This window comes from Pipistrellus hanaki (genome assembly GCF_964339955.1).
Source record: "Pipistrellus hanaki genome assembly, chromosome: 4".
Classification (NCBI taxonomy): domain Eukaryota; kingdom Metazoa; phylum Chordata; class Mammalia; order Chiroptera; family Vespertilionidae; genus Pipistrellus; species Pipistrellus hanaki.
The window spans coordinates 22,468,557-22,490,339 of record NC_140506.1 but is presented as its reverse complement, the minus strand read 5'-3'; the positions used below and the strand labels follow the sequence as shown (position 1 = coordinate 22,490,339).

Sequence of the window (21,783 nt, the reverse complement as noted above, 5' to 3'; positions counted from 1 at the left end):
TCTATCCACTGAGCCAAACCGGCTTCGGCCAGTTTTTTTTTAAACCACTTACAGGCATTATCTCAGTTAATCCTCCAAGGCATTTTCATTGGCAGGAGCTACTTTTTCCCCCCACATTTGACAGGTGAGGAAACTGCGGCACGGAGAGTTTAGGTAATTAGTCCAGGGTGGGTTCCAACATCCTTTTCCTCTGCTGCCAGAGGTCCACTGTCACCAGGTGTCCTTAGCAGTTGGCCCTAAGTGAGCATTTTAGATCAGGTTATGCACTGAAAGCCTGTGTCTGTATTGACTTCTGGACATTTTAAACCTTTAACTAGATCCCATTTGTTTTGGTGAAGGGAATTCAGCCTTTTTAGTCCTTAGAGGCTGAATGAATAAAACATTGCCTTTTCTTTTGGAAAAACACAATTTTAGGGGTGGGGGTGATTTTAATGGTTGTTTGGACATCTTTTATGAGGCCAGTTTTAAAAAATTTTTTTTTATTGATTTCAAGAGGAAGGGAGAGGGAAAGAGAGATTAAACATCAATGATGAGAGAGAATCATTGATTAGCTGCCTCCTGCACATCTCCTACTGGGGATCAAGCCTATAACCAAGACATGTGTCCTGACCAAGAATCCAACCATGACCTCCTGATTCGTAGGTTGACCTTCAGTCATAGAGCCACACGGGCCTGTCTTAAGGCCAGTTTGGAGTGCCTTTTGGTGATAATTTCTATTGATAAGTATTTCCAAAATGGTTTTTTATTCTCTGATTTTTAGTGGGGGAGTTTTTTTTTGTTTTGTTTTTTAAGTTTGTTTTAAAGTTTGAAACAGATAGAATTGTTTGGAGAAACAACATCAGTACAAATTATAATTCTAAAATTGGCTTTCAAGTTCTCTTGAATGTTTTCAGAAATTCTAGCAAACATAATTTGGGGACAGGAGTTCCTCTCAATAATCAGGCACTTGTGGTGGAACTGGGACTTAGCTGGCCTCTCCTTGTGGTAGGCAGGTGTGTGGAGCCTGGGCCTTCCCACTCCTATTTCTCCTTTCCTCAGCACCTGTTCCCCTTTGCCCCATCTCGTTGGCAGAAGCAGATAGTGACCGTGATTGATGCTCGATTACTGGCAAGGTGCTGAGTCATGCCAGCAGACCTGGGCAGAGGCGTTGCTGGGGTTGGGGAGGATGGGTTCTTGGGATCCAGGGACTAAAGATTAACTCTAGCAAAGTCCCTTTTCTTCTCATCTTTAAAATCTTGGGTTTATGATCTCTAAACCCATTTTGTGAATAATTTTTTAAAAGCCTCTCTGTACAACTTTGGGAACATTTTGATGCCCGACTGTAGAGAATGTTGCATATTAAAGCACACTTTTTCAAATTAAACTTTTGCAGGTACCAATAATAAAACTTACAGACCAGGAGACTGAAGTTAAAGTTGACATCAGCTTCAACATGGAGACTGGGGTCCGGGCAGCAGAGTTCATCAAGAATTATATGAAGGTACTGCCATTAGCAAGTTAACACAATAAAAATCAGGGACTTAGATGATATGCTGGATATTGTTTCTCTTATAAATGTTAACTTTAAACTGATTGTCCATAATAACAGAGCTTGTACAATTGAGTTATTTATCCTCAACTGAAGCAAATCTGGAAAACAGCTATGTAGTTTTAATTGCCTGTAGTCTGGGTACTGCCTCTTCCCACAGTTTCAGGGACCTTACTCTTTCTGTTTCCCTTTTCCTTTACATCAAGTCTTGTCTGGAGGCTCATTTCTACTGCAGCAGACATGAAAACAACAGAAGTTTCCTCTGTCTCCCACCCCTTCTCCCGCCTCTCTGCATTTCTTTGTTACCTTCACCCTGCTCTCCCCTTGGGAGGTCTGACCACTCATCCTGTTGTTGTCCCCTGCCTCATGAGCTTTCCCCTCTCCAACATCCTCTGTTTTCCTCTGGTTGCCTCCAAGTGTTGGAGGTTCTTGCATCGGTTCTAGGACCTTTCCTTGATCACTGTCACATCTCTCCCTTCACCTGCACAGCCCTCTTCCTGGCAGCAAGCCCTGGGAAGGATTTGAAGGAATGTATTCATTCATCCCCTGAGTTTTTCTTTGTGCAAGGTTCCCCACCTTGTAACTTGGGAGGAGCTCCCCTGTGGGATGGTAATGAGCCCTTTGAGGATGATTAATCTAGAGCTTTCCAAGGGGCAGGAGGATTGAGGAAGCTTCCTTGTCTACTATGTAAAATTTGCTATGTAAGAAGTCTTCAAGGTATATAAACTAACCAGTAAATATTTCTCTTTTGGAATTTACAGAAATATTCATTGCTGCCTTACTTGATTTTAGTATTGAAACAGTTCCTTCTGCAGAGGGACCTGAATGAAGTTTTTACCGGTGGAATTAGCTCATATAGCCTAATTTTAATGGCCATTAGCTTTCTACAGGTGAGTGGGCTTCTTTGCAGTGGGACTAGGTTCTTCCTCAGTGGGTGTTCTGACCAGTTGCCGTGTGGGTACCAGCTGTCCTCTTCTCCCTCCACTACTTTGTTTTGGTTTAGAAGAGATTCACTTCAAATTTTCATAATAAAGCCCTATTTTGATGAATACTTCTTTCCTACTGTTCTTTATAGCTGATTTTGTAGCTGATTTAACTGTTAGAAGAGGGAGGGCTTATCTGGTTGTCACTTAATTGTATATCAGTCTAAACTCAAGGAAATACCTATACATTTAGAAAAATTTCATACCTTGATATATAATAAAAACATTTTTCTTGTGCTTCACTATGATTTATACTGAAAACTATCTCAGAGAAAAGTTTGATATCGTACATGGTAAAAAATATTAAAAAGAGGCTCCCCCTCCCCCCAGATTAACATAACTTCAATATTTTGTTTTGAATTATATATTGACAGAACTTCAATATTTTGTTCAGTACCCTGGGAACATTTTCAGTAGAAGACCTACCTAAGGCTTAAATGCTGTGATGTATTGATACACTATATACAAAGTAGTCTCTTAAGTTAATTGAAACATTTTATTTATATTTTCTTGGTTCTGTGCTTTACAAAGACTTGCCTATTTATTTTAGCTACACAACACATTTTCTCCAGGTTTATTATTAATTTTGTATTTGTATTTGTGCTTAGTGAGGGTTTTATGTCCAGAATTTGGTCATTTTCTCATCAGGAAAATTGCTAGTAGTCAGTACAACTCCTGGTTGCACTGCCTTCGGTTACTTTGGCTTCTTTGGGTCTGCAGATAGAAATAGGGAAAATGGAATTTTTCTACAATTTTAATCCCATTGACTTAACGGTCACTCTCGCCTCCACAATGATGCCCTGATAGCCACTCTTCCCTAGTTTTTGGACATGATTTTGAAGTAACATAACAATCTCTTCTTAGCTTACTTTGTTTGTCATGTATTCTTATATGAACTATTTTAGTAGCCTTGTAATAATGACAACTTCTTACTTTTATTGCCCTTGGCTAAGAGCCTTTTGTCGAATTACCCCATGGGATCCTCGAAGCTCTCCTGTGACCTAGAAGCCCTGCCTAGCATGGGTGGGATTGTCTTTGTCATCTCCACATTCTTTAGTGCCTTGCCCTTCCTGCCTCAAAACTGTATTGTAGCACCTGAGGTCATTTCATGGGTAACTGAGATAAGAAAACTCAGCCTCACCCTGGGTAATTTTCAGGTATTTTATTGTGACTAGAAGGCAAGGAATAAGAAAGAGAGTAAGGTAAGGAAAAATAAGAATGCTACACTTGTGCCTTTGGAGTATGCATATCTTCAGAAGTCAGTTACGAACCCTAAAAATACTTTTAGGATTCCTTATGGAGCTCTGTCTTGTAAATTGTGCATCTATCAGGATTTTTACTTTTGTGTGCTGTCCAGTGTAATTCTATGCAGTTGGCAGTGTTTTCTGCCTTTACCGTCCAGCATGGGCCAGATGCCTACTGAGCATTGGCCATATCGCTAGCAAGACTGACAAATGGAATTTTTAATCCGTCTTAGTTTATCCTATATAATAAAAGGGTAATGTACAAATCAACTGAACAGTGGAACGACTGGTTGCTATGACGTGCAATGACCACCAGGAGGCAGATGCTCAATGCATGAGCTGCCCCCTGATGGTCAGTGTGCTCCCACAGGGGAGCACTGCTCAGCCAGAAGCTGGGCTCGTGGCTGGCGAGTGCAGCTGCGGTGGTGGGAGCCTCTCCTGCCTCCAGAGCAGCACTAATGATATCCAACTGCCGGCTTAGGCCTGCTCCCCCTAAGCAGCCTAAGCCGGCAGTTGGATATCCCCTGAGGGCTCCTGGACTTTGAAAAAAAAGGCACAGGCCAGGATGAGGGACCCTTCCACCCCCCACCCAGTGCTTGAATGTTGTGTACCTGGCCTCTAGTTTAAATATAAATAGCCATATGTGGCTCGTGGTTTTTCTTATGGGCAGGATAGGTCTGCATTGCTCAGATTTGAGTCTCGTAAATCAATTACTCAGGAAGGTGTCAGTAGACAGCGACTTAGGTTCAAAAAAGTCCATTACCCACTTAAAGAAATTGTGGTGCTGAACTGAGCTGATGCTAATCTCTATGACAAGTTTGCTATAAATATTATGATACAATACTAAATTACTATACACAGTTAATATTAATTCTTTCGCATTCTGGTTTTTTATGATACTGTTTAATATTGCCCCCTTTTGGTTGTATTTTGGAACAACGAAATTAAGATTAGAATCTGTAAAATCACTTCCACTATCTAGACTAGCAGTTTTCAACTTTTTTTCATCTCATGGTACACATAAACTAGTTACTAAAATTCTGCAGCACACCAAAAAAATGTTATATTTTTTGCCAATCTGACAAAAAAAGATAGGTATAATTTTGATTTATTCACATAGCATGACTATTGTTGTGTTGGCTGTTGTAATTTTTTTTTTTTTTTCATTTGACAATCTAAGGCAGGGATGGGGAACATAGGCCTGCAGGCTATATAAGGCCTGAGAAAACATTTGTTATGGCCCTGCCAAGGTATTGGGGTGAGTTAATTAAATGTTTGACCAAATACAACAGACTAATTTTTAGGTTGATAATTTTGTATGGCCTGCAAATGCTGTTATAAATACCCAAATGGCCGTTGGCAGTAAAAAGGTTCCCCACCCCTGCTCTAAGTGAGAAGAGGTCAGTGCCCCTGACTGAACAGTCAGGTATTGCATGTTTTAAAAATTCTGTGGCACACCGGTTGAAAATTGCAGATTTAGATGATGCTAAATTGTGCAGAATATGGCTCGCTCATTAGTGATTGGGAACTTGTGGTTAATCAGATGTCTGTGTTTGTAGGGAGTTGCTGTATAGATTACCAGTTTTCAAAGAATTGAAGTATATATAATAAAAACATTCAGGTAGAAGGTTTTATTTCTTTTGAATTCTCTTTATTGACTAGGCTCTGTTATTGACTTTTGCAACTGCTCTGAGCGTCCCAATGCCTGTGGGTGAGTGGGTGCTGCTGAGGGCTGTCCTAGAAGAGATCACTAGATAGCAGATTTCATCACATGCAGTCTTCTTTAGGAATAACTTGAATCCATTGCTTTTACAGTTGCACCCAAGAATTGATGCCCGGAGAGCTGATGAAAACCTTGGAATGCTTCTTGTAGAATTTTTTGAACTCTATGGAAGAAATTTTAATTACTTGAAAACTGGTATTAGAATAAAAGAAGGAGGTGCCTATATTGCCAAAGAAGAGATCATGAAAGCCATGACCAGCGGGTATAGACCTTCGATGCTGTGCATTGAGGACCCCTTGCTGCCTGGTAATGACACTTTGCTCTGAACTTGCCCCAAGCGATGTGGGGGCATTCCTACCCTGGTGCACTGGTGTGGTGGTGGTGGTGGTGGTGATGGTAGTGGTGGTGTATCCTCAGGCTCTGGAAGCCAAGGGCAGTTCATTAGGACTCCTGCTATCCTAACAGTTAATAGTGACAATCTATAATTCCTTATTTAACACTTCTAATTACTTATTGCAAAGTTTCAATTTTATTTACATTCTGTAGTCAACTAGAAATATGTAGGTGGTGAAAATTAAGAAAAGTTTAATATTTTATTATAAAATTACATATTTATCATAAACCATTTAATTCCCAGAAGTATGTGGTAGAGAAAAAGCAAAGTATGCCATTCTCCCCTCCCATTTTGGTATATATTTCTCCCATTTTGCTTTTTTATATATATTACAGCCTTATCAATTAAATGGCATAATATAATACAAGCAGATTTGCAACTTGCTTTTTACTTAACAGTGTATCCAAGATCCCCCTTTTTATTTGTGTAGGGTCTGTTCTGTAACAAGGATTGCTAGCCACCTTGAAGAACCTGAAGCAGGTCTCCAGTTTTCCAGTTTTATTCCTTTTATTGTTTTTAAGGGTGCTCATATTCCCAACCTTTGTGACAGTCTTTTAAGTTTTTGCCAATCTGATAAAATAAATTTTCATTTAATTTACATTTCTTTAATGATAGTGAGGTTAAGCACATTGTTATTTATCAATTCCACAAATGTTTATTGAGCATCTATTAGGTGAGACACTGTTCTTACTGTTGGTGATAAAGTCAGTGACGGACAGGTGACAGAAAAGGTGGTGGAGATGTCAGCTCCAGGTACACTGCCCCTTTGTATGTCTTTTGTGTGAGTTCATGTGCTTTGTCATGTGTCTGCTGGACTGTTCCCTTACCGATTTTGTGAGACACTGTAAATTAGGGAAGCCTTTCTTTGTTGTACATGCTGTACTTTTATCCCAGTTTGTCATTTGCACCTGGATTTATCTTTATTGTTGAAAATGTTACATATGTCCTTCTTTTCCCCCCATTGACCCCCTCCACCCCACACCTGCCCTCTCCAGGCCTTTACCTCATTACTGTTTGTGTCCATGGTTATGCATATACATTCTTTGGATTTGGTATTTTTTATTGTTTAGCTTCTATATATATTTTTAATATCCTCATATTTAATGTTTTTTGTTTTATGGCTTTTGGGGTACGAAATTTATTTCTAAAATTTTTTTTTAAAGAAAACATACTGACTCTTCTGTTGTTCATAAATGCCGTGATTTATGCCATGTCTTTTCAATAGTGATTTTCCCGGCAGCATGGTGTAGCAGTTTTCATCATCTGTCCATGTTTATAAGTTAAACACAGAATAAGTTAAACATTGTCTTCAGTGTTTGCTAAAATGTACTTGAAAAATAAAACCTCCACTCTATCACTAGGTTATCCCATATAATAATCCTATATAATAATCGTATATAATAAAAGGGTAATATGCAAATTGATCTTAAGGGCAGGATGATCTGGAATGACCAGTTGCTGTGACGTGCACTGACCACAAGGGGGGCAGATGCTTAATGCAGGAGCTTCCTCCTGGTGGTCAGTGCGCTCCCAGAGCGGGAGCTCTGCTCAGCCACAAGCATGGCTGACAGCCGTGAGCACAGTGGTGGTGGGAGCCTCTCCTGCCTCCTCAGCAGTCAGACATTCCCTGAAGCTTCCGGACTGCGAGAGGGCAGACTGCGAGAGGGCGTAGGCTGGGCTGAGGGAATCCCTTCCACTCCCTCTTCTCCCCCCAGTGAATGGAATTCATGCAGTGGGCCTCTACTATTACATAATTAAGTGTGAAAAGAAGATATTCCAATACTCAAAATACCGCTTCTAAAAAAAAATCCTTACCTGACTTGTGAAGAAATTTCATGTAAATTAAAGTTAAGGTTAAGCCCCTTGACTATGACTTGCTTGTGACTTCAGTGGCAGCTTTATTTGATTTACTGCCCAACACCCAGAGTTCAGACCCGGAACATTCTATCCAAGAGGATTTGCTCTGCAGGCCTCAGGTTAACTGCCTGCTATAGTCAGTGTGCTCTCAGTCATTGGGATGGCAGCCTGACTCAGGTTGCTACTTTGGCTCGCTTGTGTTTTTTGCCTCCTGGGGAGTTACTTGACTTTTTCATAAACTCACTCTGTCTCTGAGTGACATCTCCTCTGTTCATGGAGGTAGACTCTGATCTGATGATGCAGATCAGGCCCCTCAGCTCGAGAACAACGTGGGATGCCATATGGTGATTAAGGTGTGTTTGCAGGTGTCTGATCTGGCTTAGCTCTTGGGGTCTGGATATGTTTGAGTGGTGAGGGCCTGATTGAGAATAACGTTATATGAAAAAATAAAAAACGTCGATTATGGCTCAAATGTTTGGTAGAGTTTTACAGCTGCCTTTCTGTTTCAGGAAATGATGTTGGCCGGAGCTCCTATGGGGCCATGCAGGTGAAACAGGTTTTTGATTACGCGTACATTGTACTCAGTCATGCTGTGTCACCGCTTGCGAGGTCCTATCCAAACAGAGATTCGGAAAGGTAACAGAAGTCATTAGACACCTTTGTTGGGTTCACAGCTGAGGGGCATGGTCCTCACACCCTTATGAGCCTCTGTCATTTGTTTCCATGAAGTTTTCTAATGTATGTGCCATCAAATTTTAGTAAAATTTGAAAATATCAGTAAAGGAAGACCTTTTAGGAACTGAGGATGGCTCTACTTGACTCATCCAAGGATAAGAGTTGAAATTTTCTTATTTGAGGAGTTAGTGTTTTTTCTCCCCTAGAATATTTTGTTTTGAGGAGGTGATTCTTGGCTTTTAAAACTTTGGAACATGATGCTTTTTCTTGAGGCAGTCTTCAAAATGTTGGGTAGTCAACTCTACAGGAATATGTATCTCAGTCTCCATGCTCCACCCCTTATCTCTTAGGCACAAGTATCCATCATTCTCCATTCTGGAATACATAATATACACTTATTTCTAGTGAGAAAAAAAATTATATCTGCAGATTATGCTGTTGTGGTGGAGTGGTGGCATTGGGGGACAGAAAAAGGGAAGTGAGAGCAGGGGATGGAAAGAAGAATGGTGTGATTGTCACAAGTGGTAGTTGAAAGTGCCATTGATTCTGTTCCTTGGGCGAGTTATGGGATACATAGGTTTGGAGGCCCCACGCTGGTGGTGGTAGACCTTCATGGGTTTTGTGGCCTCAGTCAGCACTTTGGGGCCCTGTGGTAGATGTACTATCTCCCCATTCTCACGGTGCAGGGGAAGTGGGAATTTCACACCTTCGTGATCATGGCAGGAGGGAGGGTGTACTTCCCTACTTAGACATTGGATTTAAATAGTCTTTTTCAGATCAGTTAGGTTCAAGAACTTCTACATAAGTGAATCCACTTTTACTCTACTCTGATCTCAAAGTACATTTAGGCTCAAACATCAGAAGTCATGTATTTTTAAAAATCATTTTATTAAGTAGCCAGTTCACAGCTTCACGGTCCTGTTGTGCTATGTTAATGTACTTCCTTGTCCTTTTATAGTACTTTAGGAAGAATCGTCAAGGTAACTCAGGAAGTGATTGACTATCGGCGGTGGATCAAGGAGAAATGGGGCAGCAAGGTCCACCCAGCTCCCGACCTTGGTGAGAAATTGTCAGTCACCTTTCACCTTCTGACCACTCATGCAGGAGTATCTCTTTGTTCCTCCCTGGGACGTTGTTCACACTAAGAAAAATACCTAGTTTTTCTTTAAGAGTTTAATTTAAAACTATAACACAGGCCAGCACTATGCAGAAGAAATGTGTGCCACATGGAATATTAAAAGTTTCTAGTAACTGCCTTAAAAATGTAAGACAGGTGAAATTAATTTTGATAATATGATTTATTCAATTTAGTGTTCAAATATTAACATTTCAAAATGTAATCAATATAAAAATTATTGAGATATTTTGGGACCTTCTTTCATACAAGATCTGAAATCCAGTGTGTATTTATACTTATAGCACATCCCAATTAGCATGTTAAATTTCCACCAGAAATATTTATCTGTATTTAGATTTCATAAAATGTGTAGTTGAAAACTCTTTACATAGCAAGTTATTTCAAATATATTTAAATGTTTTCTAATAACTAGAATATAATTTTTAAAATTAAATAAAATTAGAAATTCAATTTGTCAGCCTCATTAGCATCATTTTAAGACTCAGTCACATCAGAGGCTGGTGGCTGTCCCATCAGGCCACATGTCTGCACTCCTAGAAAATGTCTCATCTAGGCTGTGTTTTCCTTCCACAGACAATAGAATTAAGATAAAAGAGCGAATAAACGCATGTGATGGGGAGCAGCCCCAGTGCCGAGACCCGGAGCCACCCTACAGCCAGCACCTGACCTTGTCTCTGCCCTGCCCTCAGCTTCTCTCCTCGGGATCTTCTGCGTCTTCCGTGTCTTCACTTTCTGGAAGTGACATTGTGAGTGTGTCAGCTGGGAGGTCTGTGTCTGTGGAAAACATCTATAGCAGGGAGTTTTTATTACTCCCTTTGTGTATGTGAGACCACCGTAGGTCTGCAGTGAGTAGTCCCACTCTGCTGTGAGCCTCAGTTTCAGTGGCCCCTTGTGAACAATAATGCCACTGACGGTAGAATTACAGTGGACTTCCTTGAATAGTTTTTTAACAACTTACTTGGAAATAAAACGATTAAGTCTAGGCATTCTTTCTGTATTTCCTTTACATTTTCCTTCAGTTTTGAAATGAAGCAAATGTGAGCAGCTTTGGGCTGCCTGTTGAGCAGCAGTAACGGATGGATTCTAGCAACCTTGCATAGCAAGTATGCTGCATGCATTTCTTTCGGGACCTTAAGTAGTCACCTCTGTACAGCCCTCCCTGTTCTTTTTGCTCACAGGATTCTGACACCCCGCCCTGCACAACACCCAGCATTTACCAGTTCAGTCTGCAAGCACCCACTCCCCTACTGGCCAGCTTGCCCACCGCCTTGCCCATGCCAAGTGGCAAGCCTCAGTCCACTACTTCCAGAACATTGGTCATGACAACTAACACTCAGGTATGTGGCCACTGGTGCCCATCCTGTGATGGGTCCTTGGGAACTGTGTAGGAGTGGTGACACTTTGATTTAGGAAAAGAACTTTAAAGGTCTTTGGAAGGTACATTTCTGTCTCATAGGAAATTATCCTCATTTGTGGGTCCCATAGAATATAACTCCTGTCATTCTTTACATTGATACCCAGCATGAGACCACTGTTCTGGGGTTGTATCAGAGAGAAGGAATGATGCTTTCCTCAGGCAGAAATGGACACTTGTCCCTGTTTCCTCTGAGAATCACAGAGTTTACACTCTTACCAATAGACACTTTGGCTTTTTCACATTGTTTTCACACAGGCAGTATTTATAGGACTTTGGCTATTAGAATATGTTCTCTCTCTCTTAAATTTAGACAAAATTAGAAGTCTGAAAGACAATATCCAAAATACTAAATTTTGTTCCCAATTATATATCAGTTGAATATGTATATGTATAAAACCCATCACATTAATTTACTTAAAAGAGTAAAGCCAGTTTCTCCAACGTGGTTATAATTGAGTGGAAAGTGACATAGATACATGCCGTCACCCTTGAGGTCTGTGGGGTAAAGGACTGTAAGATGTGAGTAGTGCAGTTTTGGAAAGTCTGAGGAGAGGGCTTCACGCCAGCACTCTGTGCTGTGACGAAACGGTGATGCAGAAATAGGAGCAGTTCTCAACTACGGAGGAGGGGCAGAGGCTGCCTGCCTCGGCGCCGGCTGTTTCCAGAGATTCAACAGGCAGTTAATCTGACAGCTGTGGTTTTTGAATTGTAATTTGGTCTTAATAAATATTGAAACGTTCTGACTTGGGTTGCTAGGTCTACTTCATACTGTGATTGCTGTTTCAGAACATAAATGTTTTTGATTTAGAACAAAATCTTGGGAGGTTCTAGTCAAACACAAATCAGGCCCTGGACCTGGAATGGTTGACCTGCATTGGCTCTGCGCCTAATGGTTGTCTCTGGTGGTTCTTTCCCTAGACCAGGTTTACTATACCTCCGCCGACCCTGGGCGTAGCCCCCATTCCTTGCAGACAAGTTGGTGTTGAAGGAACTTCCGCACTGAAGGCCGTGCACCACATGTCTTCCCCGGCCATTCCATCCGCGTCTCCTAACCCGCTCTCCAGCCCTCATCTGTATCATAAGGTAGGTTTCCTGTCCGGTCCAGTTCCCTGGCACCTACCACAGCAGGTTCATGATAAGTGGCACTTAATTGTTGCCTCTGCCAAAGAGAGGATTCCAGAGACTTTAAAGTGTGTGTGTGTGTGTGTGTGTGTGTGTGTGTGTGTGTGTGTTTAAAATGTATTTTTATTGATTTCAGAGAGCGGATGGAAAGGGAAAGAGATCTCCTGGGGTTTGAGCTTTTAACTCAGACGTGTCCTTGACCGGGATCGAATCCTGGGCCCTTCAGTCCGCAGGCGGACATTTGATCCACTGAGCCAAACTGGCCAGGGCTCTAGAGACTTTTTAAAAGGGAATTTGTTTTCTGATCATTCAGCTTCATGTTTGCTTTCCCTTATAACAAATAAAACTTTAAAAGTGTTAAGAAATTATTTTACAATTTATAGCTTAATTCCTTTCCAAATATATTTCTCTTAATTTGTCTAGTGAAATTTTTAGTATAAAATTGAAGTTTGAAATAAGATTTGAAGTGAAGAATATTTTGTTTTTCCCATGTATCTATTAATTTATGTGCTAAAAACTTTGGTTTCCAAGAAGTGAATAGAATCTATAACAGATATTGATGCGGCTCCTTGTAGTGCTTTTTATTCCCATAGCATCACTCCCTCGCCAGTGCTTTGCCTGGCACCATGCAAGAGGGCGAGGTGGGCTGGCAGGGCCCAAAGTTCATTTGCTTTCTAGGCCCTGGGTCCCTGCCATTGCCCTTCTCCATTTCCCTGTGGTTCATCCAAGTACAAATCCCACACATTAGAAACTGTTGAGTAATAAGAAAACAATCCATTGTGAAGTTCCTGTGCTCGTGAAGTGCCCAGGTGTTTGAAAGAACTGTGACCGGCATCTTCCAGTAGAAACAGGGTATAGTGTCTGAGGCCAATGTTCTCTTGGGCCCTCATGGGCTGTATTTGCTACATTTATCACTGTCCCCCATCACTCCAGCCAGATCTTTTGTTGCTTAGGCTTGCAGGAGCTGAGATGGGCAAGTCTCCCATGGCAGTGGTGTCTCTTGTTCCCAAGCCACCCTTCATTGTGTTGTTTCTCTTTATCTCTTCAGCAGCACAGTGGCATGAAGCTGGCCATGAAAGGCTCTCACAACCACAGCCAAGGTGGCAGCTACAGCTCTGTGGGCAGTGGAGGTGTGCGACCCCCTGTGGGCAACCGAGGACACCACCAGTATAACCGCACCAGCTGGAGGAGGAAAAAACACTCGCACACGAGGGACAGCCTGCCTGTCAGTCTCAGCAGATAATAGCTCCTGGTGGCACCTCCTGGCCACCACCCTTCTGAGACTGATCCGGGTGGCCTCGGCGCCTGGCAGGAACTGAGACCAGCATCCAGCACATCAGCCGGGCCTCTCAAATGCCCGCCGCTGATCACTCTGCATGTTCCTTGTGTGGTGGTCACGTCCATCTTAAAGAACAGCTCCTTGTGCTCATCTGTGAAGCCTTATCCACGTGGACGCTGTTTTCTGCCTTCCCAGGATCCTTCCAGAAGCAGGTCTGGACCTGGAGCTGCAGAGGGTGAAGTCGGCTTGGGCGTTTGTTTCTCAGCCGGGTCTGTTCCTTTGAGGTTGGGTGTTTTCATTTTACGTTTGTCAGAGCCACAGAGATCAACCCTGACTCGGCTCTTCCTCGGCAGATGGATGGAGGTCACATTGTTTTACTGCCCTCATGTTTTGTTTCAAGTTTCAGAACTGTTTTTCTATGTAAATATTGAAAACTTATCATTTGTGCAATAACTCAGATATTTTTTATTTAATTTCCTATTTTCACATAAGTTATATTTAAGGGAAGAGGGAATTTTTTTAAACAAGCTTAGGTCCTTTCCCAAGTTTCTTTTCTAAGTTGGGTTCATAGAGTCGGCTGGTTGTCTGGTGAGCACCGTTGCAAACACCATGAGTGAGGGGCTTGGCTTTATTTTTATGTTTATTCTTTGGGTCAGAGGGGAAGCCTCTCAATTTGTGGTGAAGGAGCCAAGTTGCCCCCTAGTTTTCTGAAGGGGTTTGGCCCCTGACCAGCTGCCTGCCGGTTCTGCCGTCCAGCCTGCCTATTGTCTCACTCTGACCATGGAGTTTTAACGTTTTGGTTTTTGGTTCTTTTAAACTAGACAACAAATCCAGCATTTAAAGTGCCAGAAGTATAACTTTCTAAGGGGAGAAGAGGTGGTCACATTATAAAATCAAAAAAAAAAAAGAAAGAAAGAAAAAAAAAGAATGTGAACTACATGCTTCAGTCAGCTTTAGTAATAACAGCCTGTAATGATGGGGCTGGTGAGGATCATGATGGACAATGGTGCCCAGTTTAGGAATGTGGAGAAAGGAATTATGTTGATTCCATTGAGGAATCTGTGTAGCAGTATGCATTCGTTCTGTTAAGAGCAAATATAGGAAAAGTACTTCAGCTGCTCAGCAAACATAGGAAAAGTGCTTCAGCTGCTCAGCGCGCTGTGGGGATTATTCCTAATGCATTGCAGGAGAGCACAGCCCAGTGGGGCTGGGAGGGCTGGCGCCCGACTTGAGAAGCGTACAGGTATACTATGCAAGTGTATTCTGCCATGACAACCACTGTCTTTGTTACCTTTTTTTGAACAAGAATATTCATCCTGCCTAACCCTGAGTTTTTGGAGCAACACAGTTGTCCTGGGAGTTATCTGCATCTCATAGGTCTGACTTCCCATTTCTAACGTGGGGTATTGACCCTGCTGAACACTAAAGGGAGGTTGGCCTTTGGAGTCCACTAGTGGAGTATGTTGAGACAAGAAACGTATTACCATGACACCTGATTGATATGTAGAGTGATAAATGAATGTGATGGACACCCAGCAAGGACAAGCTTTAAAATGTCTACGTCTGTTTGGTTTTAAGCAGGACTGGCCCATATTATCATTGAGAGCTGCCAGCTGTGACTGCAGCTTCCCTAGGAGGCATTCCAGAATAGAGTAGCACATTTTGTCTACAGTTCTTAATGATCGAAAGATATCAGAATATTTAAAGATATTTAAATTGTAAACCTATTGATAAAGAGATATTTATAAAACTGATATGTAGGTCTGTACTAATCTCTACATATTAGCAATATTGACTGTAACCCTATACACTAAGGACACCACTGCGGGGACGACGGCCAGTGTCCCGAGGGTGCCCATTTTAAAGCTCGATTCACACACAGGTGCCATGCTCCACCCCGTCATGGTGAACAAATGAATTGGCCTGGCTACCACTGTGGTCACAAAGGATATCATGTTTCAATTTTTTTTGTGTGCAGACAACAATATGAAGCTAAATGGACATATTTTTATGTAAAGTTTTTCTATTCTTTGATTTTTAATAAACTTTGGAAACCATGTAGTGTTTGTTTGAGTGTGAACTTTCAAGGGGAAAGGTGCTTTCTACAGTTTCACATTTTGAGATTTTTCTAAATTTAGGCAATGGAAAATGATTTCATCCATTGGTTCAGCAAATTCAGAACTTAGTTGAGGTTCCAAATTATGGATGAAAAAATCGGAATTGGAAGAGTCTGCTTTCATGCTGTGCTGATGCAGGCTCAGTCAAACCATTCAAGTGATACTATGTCTGCGATTTCTGACGCTGATACTGGGATACTATGTACTTAGACTCCCCAATGAAATGTTTCTTCATTTATATTACTTAAACATATGACACATTTTAAGCTGTCAAGTGACAATGTATTTTGAAACGTAAAATGCGTAGCCTTCAAAAGGAAGTTTATCAAAATCCTAACAAACCAGTGAGTGACAACTACTTGTCTCAGGCTACACGGCCCCTTTGTGTGTCCAGAGCGATTGACCGTGTGGTGAAGGCAGGTGTCCCGGGAGCACAGCACATTCAGTCGGTCCTTCCAGAGAAGGTTTCTGGGGGTGCTCTGAGCAGGTGCTGCTGGAGACCCCTGAGGCCCCTCCTCACAGCACTGCATTCCGCAAGGTCGCAGGAAATGTCAGTGTGCCCGAGAAAGTGCGGGGGCTGGAGGCAGTGACCTGTGCTGATGCGTGTGCATGGATGGTAGCCCCACTGGGCTCAGGAAATGGGCGAGTTACTGTTGGACTGGAGTTTCATGGTCAGTGTTTATAAGATGCTGGCCCTCATCAAGTCGACCTGAAAAGTGTGCTGTGATTGTTTCCAGTGCACTAACCTCAGCATCTGGTCGCTTTCCCTCATTCCTCACCCACATAAGACTGTTAGGCTTCCTGTTCTGTCCTCCCTGTCCCCCGGCTGCCTCCTCCAGCTACATGGCCCATGCTTCACAAACCTGCAGCCCCTCGTGGTAAAGACTCGCACTTGCTGTCTCTAAATTGATGGTCCTGGCAAGACCCCAATCCTGGGTTTTGGCCCCTGCTACTCCCTTACCCTACAGCCTGTTTGCAGGGTAAGGCAGGGGAAGGAATACTGGGGACTTGAGCCAAGACCTTGTGGGTGGCACCACTGAGATGAGGCCGACGTTGGTAAGGGCTTAATGGCTGCCCAGTCCCATGGCACAGGTATGGTTCCCATCTCCAGGTGAGTAAACTGAGACACAGGGAAGTTAAGAAACTTGGCCTAGGTAATTCAGTCAGGGTCAGAGCAGAGACAGGACACATTTCCTCTGTCTCTTTTACAGGGGCTGCCTTTATTTTATTTTTTATTTTATTGATTTTTTTTTCAGAGAGGAAGAGTGAGGGATAGTTAGAAACATCGATGAGAGAGAATCATCGATCAGCTGCCTCTTGCACAACCTTTACTGGGGATGTGCCTGCAACCAAGGTCCATGCCCTTGACCGGAATCGAACTCTGGGACCTTTCAGTCCGCAGGCCAACGCTCTATCCACTGAGCCAAACCGGTTTCGGCGCCAGTGACTGCTTTTATCTCCCACTTTGTCCACACTCCCTCATCCCTCCGTTCTCATTTCCTCTTGGCCATTGGCCTTGGCTCCCCTGTCAGCAAGGAAGCTCCTCTGTGCTGCTGCCTCCTGGCAGCCCGAAATCTTTGAACTCCCCTCGTGAATGAGGCCTGTGCGCCCCTCCTCATCTGTGCAGCCCTGGGCTTGTCCCAGCACCCCATCCTTGCCGCTCCAGGACACTACACTGCCATCCAGCCAGCCTTTAGTCCTCACCTCAGGATAGCACTGGCCTGGGGTTGCAGGGGAGAACCCAGGCTGTACCTCCAACCCCCAGACAGCAGTGGCCGCGTTATGGAGATGGCAGTGGCTACCTGTAGGTGGGCCACATGTCCCTCCCATGGAGAATGCTTGCCCTCTGAATGCTTGCCTCTCAAATGCTCAATTGAGAGGCAGCAGGACTTATTTATTTTGTAACATACTATTAGTCGTGCATGTACCAATACTCGTGTAAAATACAATAAAATGAATTAACTCGAAAAGTGAAATGAAAACCCTGGAGATAACAGCTCTCATCATTACTGGATTGGACAGACCCCAACCGTGCTGTGGGTTACAGGTGTCTGCTTCCCATCAGCACCCATGTCCCTGAGCGGCCACTGCTGGAGTTCTGGAGCCCACCTGGCCCCACACTCTGGCCAGCAGCTTCCACAGGCTCAGCCCTCTCCAGGCCCTCCCCTTGGGGAGCATTCCTCCTGCGCCCTGGGAACTAATGACCCGTGGATCTCAGGCCCCAGGACAGCCCCTAGCCACCACACTGTCTGTGCTGATTCCTTCCTGTGGGTGGCTAGTGGGAACCCACACTGCACCATTGTTCTTGATAAAGTGATTCTAAGACCTGTGGGCTTGTCTCCAAGGAGGTATGGCTGCCCTGGCACCTCCTCCGAATATGTGAATTCATTGGTGCAGACTGTCACCAGGGAACTCTACGCCTTGATGATTCTCCTGCGGAGAGCCACTGCCAGAATGCACCATTTTTCCTATTTCTGTGCTGACTCAGAAACAGGGATGTTTTCCTTTGCTGCCATGTGCATGTAACCGTGCCACTCTTACATACAGTGCCTCGTCAGTTCTCTTCTATTTCATGAAACAACGTTGATGAGGGCAGGGAAAGTCGCCTTGGAGAGACGTTAGAGTTAGAGCCGGCAGAGCCTGCCTTCCTCCAGGTCTCCCAGCCCCCTCTGCTGCTTCTCCAGAGGCCCTGATGAGTGGGATCCACGTGCCCTTTGGCTGGAGGTGACTGCGTGGTCAGGGTCTAAGTGTTGCTGCACTCTGTCCCGGGTGCAGCACAAAGAGCAGCTGGGACATGTTTGGGGCTGGTCTCCCGCTCTTTATGCCCTGAGTTTCCAGTTCATCGTGAAGTTTGAGAAGCCCAGGTCTGGTGCAGGCAAGGGTGTCTGCCTAAGTGTAGGAGGTCTCCACCTGTGTGACCCACCCCTCGCAGGGCACAGGGTGAGTGTTGGCGGGGGTGTGTTTTGGGTGGGGGTGTGTTTTTTTCTGTCCATCTTTTCTGGGGCTAGCTCCTTTGTCTACGTCTCCCCTCAGAGCCACATGGAGGGGTCTAGATGGTTGTTTTTTTCTTATCTAGTGTGCCCAGACTCTTCAACGCCAAATAATTTTTTAAAATAATATCTATCATGGTAAGAAAGTATTTCTTCAGTGAGCTTTCTGAGTTGTGTATGTGTGTGTGGGGGGGTGTTCATGTGTGGCTTCCTCACAGGCTCAGCACCATGCTGGACACCCAGACCTTGCTGGACAAAGGTTTAAGGGAGGAAACCTGCTTCCCCAGCTCTGGAATCACATGCCAGATAAAGTCTGGAGCAAATACACTGCAAAGCTTCAGTGAATTAAAAAAAAAAAAAATGTGTAGAAAAAAGCAGCAGGAAATAGAGTCGTCAAGACTCCAGATTTATTTTTTGGAGAAATTGGAATCTAGATGGTTCTAACATTTCTTTTAAAAAAAGGTGTTTTGTCCTTTTAGCTGAAGCATAGCCTATTTGATTGTCCCCACCCCAGAGGAGTGTTTGTTTGTTTGTTTGTCTTGACAGAGTGCCTGCCAATCAATCAGCATAGGAGGAAGAAAAGTTGGAGTCAGGAGGAAGCCAGATAATTGCCAAGAATTTGTTTTGTTGTTCTGCTTTGTTTCATTTCATTTCACCTCAACTTCCTGGGTGGGTGTGTCTGCTGCCCAGTCTGCCTTCCTGGCAGGTGCATAGGCCTCCATCCTTTCCTGCTGCTGACTGTTCTGGAAATCTGCCCTTGACTCCCCTTCAGGAGGTCCTGGCTGCTCCTCGGAGTACAACCGAGAGAAGCCAGGGGGCGCTCTCGCCTCACGAGCAGATTTTCTCATCCTGGGAACCTTCCTGGCTGGTAGGTCCCGCTTTCCTGCAGGGGTTGCACGCCTGCACATCACCAAGGGGCAGAAGGTTCCCTTCCCCAGAGGGGGTGGGGGGGCTCTGGGGTAGGCTGCAAATTAAGTTAGTATTTGAAACAACTTGTGCTCAGGTTTAAAAAATAACAGAGAAATAAGGCTGCATTTTTTTCTATGGGGGAAAAAAGAACTATCTGTAAAATCCCAACAGTGACAACATGGTGGGGGTCTGGGCCACTCCTGCTGCCCCAGGGGGTGCCCATCAGCTCCGTGGAGGGGGGCGGGTACCCAAATGGGTGAAACCAGACCTCCACCCTTCCTGCAGAACCTGCAGGCAGACTGTCATCAGGATCCCCTCGGGCTGGGAGGGACCTGCAGGACCTGCCCCCAGGGCGCCCTTCTTCCACAGAAGGACTCAGACTGGGAGCCGCAACAGGAGCTGCCTGTGGGTTGAGGACCGGGCCCTGTCCCATCGCCCTCCCTCATTGGCCATGGGGATCTCCTGTAAGGCCACGGCCACCTTTCTCAGTGCCTCACCCAGAACTGGGGGAGCAAAAGCACTTTGTAAACGGCCAGCCCCTCTGCAGGCACCACCACAGCAACCTTCTCCTCTGACCTCGGCCTTCTCGGTACAGGCTTCCTCGCCTTCTCTTTCTCCTCTAACCACTCCCCTCCCTGGGCCTCCCTGTCCACCGCCTTGGCACTGGCCTCCTGGGAGCTGCACACCAGCACGTGTACATTTACTTCCAGGCACACACACAAGAAAACACCTAGTTAGACTCCGCAGAGAACCCCTAGGGGCTTGCAGTGGGGCTGTTGACGTTATCTTCTTATAATTACATACCGCCCCCCCCCTCCCCCCCCCCCCCCCCCCCCCCCCGAGACAATTCTCAGTGAAATGTCTGTTTGGCAAGGTACCAAGTGAAAGCCAATCTGACCTAGAAAATGACAGGAGCACTTTTAATCCTTCCAACTTAACCTTTTCATCCCGACTTAACCTTTCCCTTCTGACACAAATGAAGACATGCGGGCTCTTCACTGTTACGGTTTCAGGGGATGAGAGGTGTGGCTAGAGAGAATTTAGGAGAGTTTAGCTCTCCACACAGACTCCACAACCTGGGCTGGACCTCCTCTTGGCCGCTGTTAGAGCCGGGCCAATCTATATGCCAGCTCAGCGGGCTCCAGGCCCCCACTGGGCACTTGGCACATTTGTGGGGTTTTGTGAGGTGACCCTGGGACACTAGCACAGCCTCAGTGAACGATGCTGTGAATGGCCTTGTTCACCTGGGCCATTCACTCGCCCTTCTTCAAGCTGATCCAGTGCCAGCTTGGGTGGGCAGCCCCCCCTCCGCCCCCCCTCCAAGGTGGTGCTGTGCTGAAGGAACAGGGCATTTTGATGGCCACAGGGAGCAGGGTGCAGGGACCTGGGCCGCTGAGCTAGAGCCCCATGCTGCTCAGCTAATGGGGGTCTCAGCAGGGGAGAGGAGGTGCCTGCACATCTCCTGCCTCGTGTCACCCACAGCTGCTGACACCAAGGCCCCTTTCCTGGGATCTCGGGGGCATTAAATAAACCAGTGCTTTATTCTGTGCTGTGGGGACTGGAGCTGATGTGGTGAGGAGAAAGCATTCCAGTGTGCCTCAGTTTTTCATCTCTATTGAGTGTGTAGTGTAGTGTAAGAAATAAAAGCATTTTCTTTGACTTCCACACTGCCATGAGGTGAGAAGGTCATTTGGGAAATGTACTGGAAAAGAGAATTCCATGCACTTCCCCCAAGATCAGTGTGTGTGTGTGTGTGTGTGAGTATGTGAGCCGGCAACCTCATGCCTGCACGGATTAAGGACAAGAAGGAAAGGGAATAAAAATCTCTGTTAGAGCCTCAAAGAAGCCCAGTGAGGCCCACTTGATCCCAGGCTCCTTGTAAACAGCGTTCAGTCCACAAGGATCTGTCTTTCCACAGGGGAGTAAACTTCAATCAATAGAGCTGATCAGGGCACCAGCCACTAATGGCTGCCATTAGCTTAAGTCCTCTTTCTGATCATAAATACGATGTCCATGTTCATATTAGCACACTTAGAAAACATAGAACAATATGAGGAGTATCAGAACCACCTAGAATTCCAACAGGCATAGAGAACTGCTGTGACCCATTGGTGTATTTTCGGGCATGGCTCAGTAATTGATGGCCCCTGGGTCAAATCTAGCCCGCTGCCTAGTTTTATAAGTTCTGTGAAGTTATATTAGAACGCGTCCACATTCATTTGTTTATCTGTAGTCTAGACTCTAGTCTAGGGTTATGTTCCGGCCTCAGTGGTGGAGCTGAGTCATGACAGGTACTGCATGACAACCCCAGCTTTGGATAGTTTTTAGTGTGTGTGTGTATGTGTGTGTGGAGGAGGGTCTTGGTAACCTTGGAAGCTGTGGGCATGAGTGAAAGCAAAGACCGGCG

At 44.6% G+C, this 21,783-nt stretch overlaps 1 protein-coding gene across 2 annotated transcripts in view; it reads left to right on the top strand.

The window, feature by feature from the left end:
- TENT4A (terminal nucleotidyltransferase 4A) overlaps positions 1-14,271 on the top strand; it is a 38,430-nt gene extending 24,159 nt beyond the window's left edge. Inside the window, exons 5-13 of one of the 2 annotated variants that reach the window (XM_084880976.1) lie at positions 1,373-1,480; positions 2,290-2,418; positions 5,571-5,784; positions 8,239-8,365; positions 9,363-9,463; positions 10,116-10,288; positions 10,721-10,879; positions 11,878-12,042; positions 13,133-14,271. In XM_084880976.1, the coding sequence (XP_084737102.1) occupies positions 1,373-1,480; positions 2,290-2,418; positions 5,571-5,784; positions 8,239-8,365; positions 9,363-9,463; positions 10,116-10,288; positions 10,721-10,879; positions 11,878-12,042; positions 13,133-13,324 (1,368 nt within the window). In that variant the 3' untranslated portion in view covers positions 13,325-14,271. Of the gene's footprint in view, positions 1-1,372; positions 1,481-2,289; positions 2,419-5,570; positions 5,785-8,238; positions 8,366-9,362; positions 9,464-10,115; positions 10,289-10,720; positions 10,880-11,877; positions 12,043-13,129 lie in introns of both variants that reach the window. The other variant, XM_084880975.1, reaches the window with a different exon arrangement.
- The last annotated feature ends 7,512 nt before the right edge of the window (positions 14,272-21,783 follow it).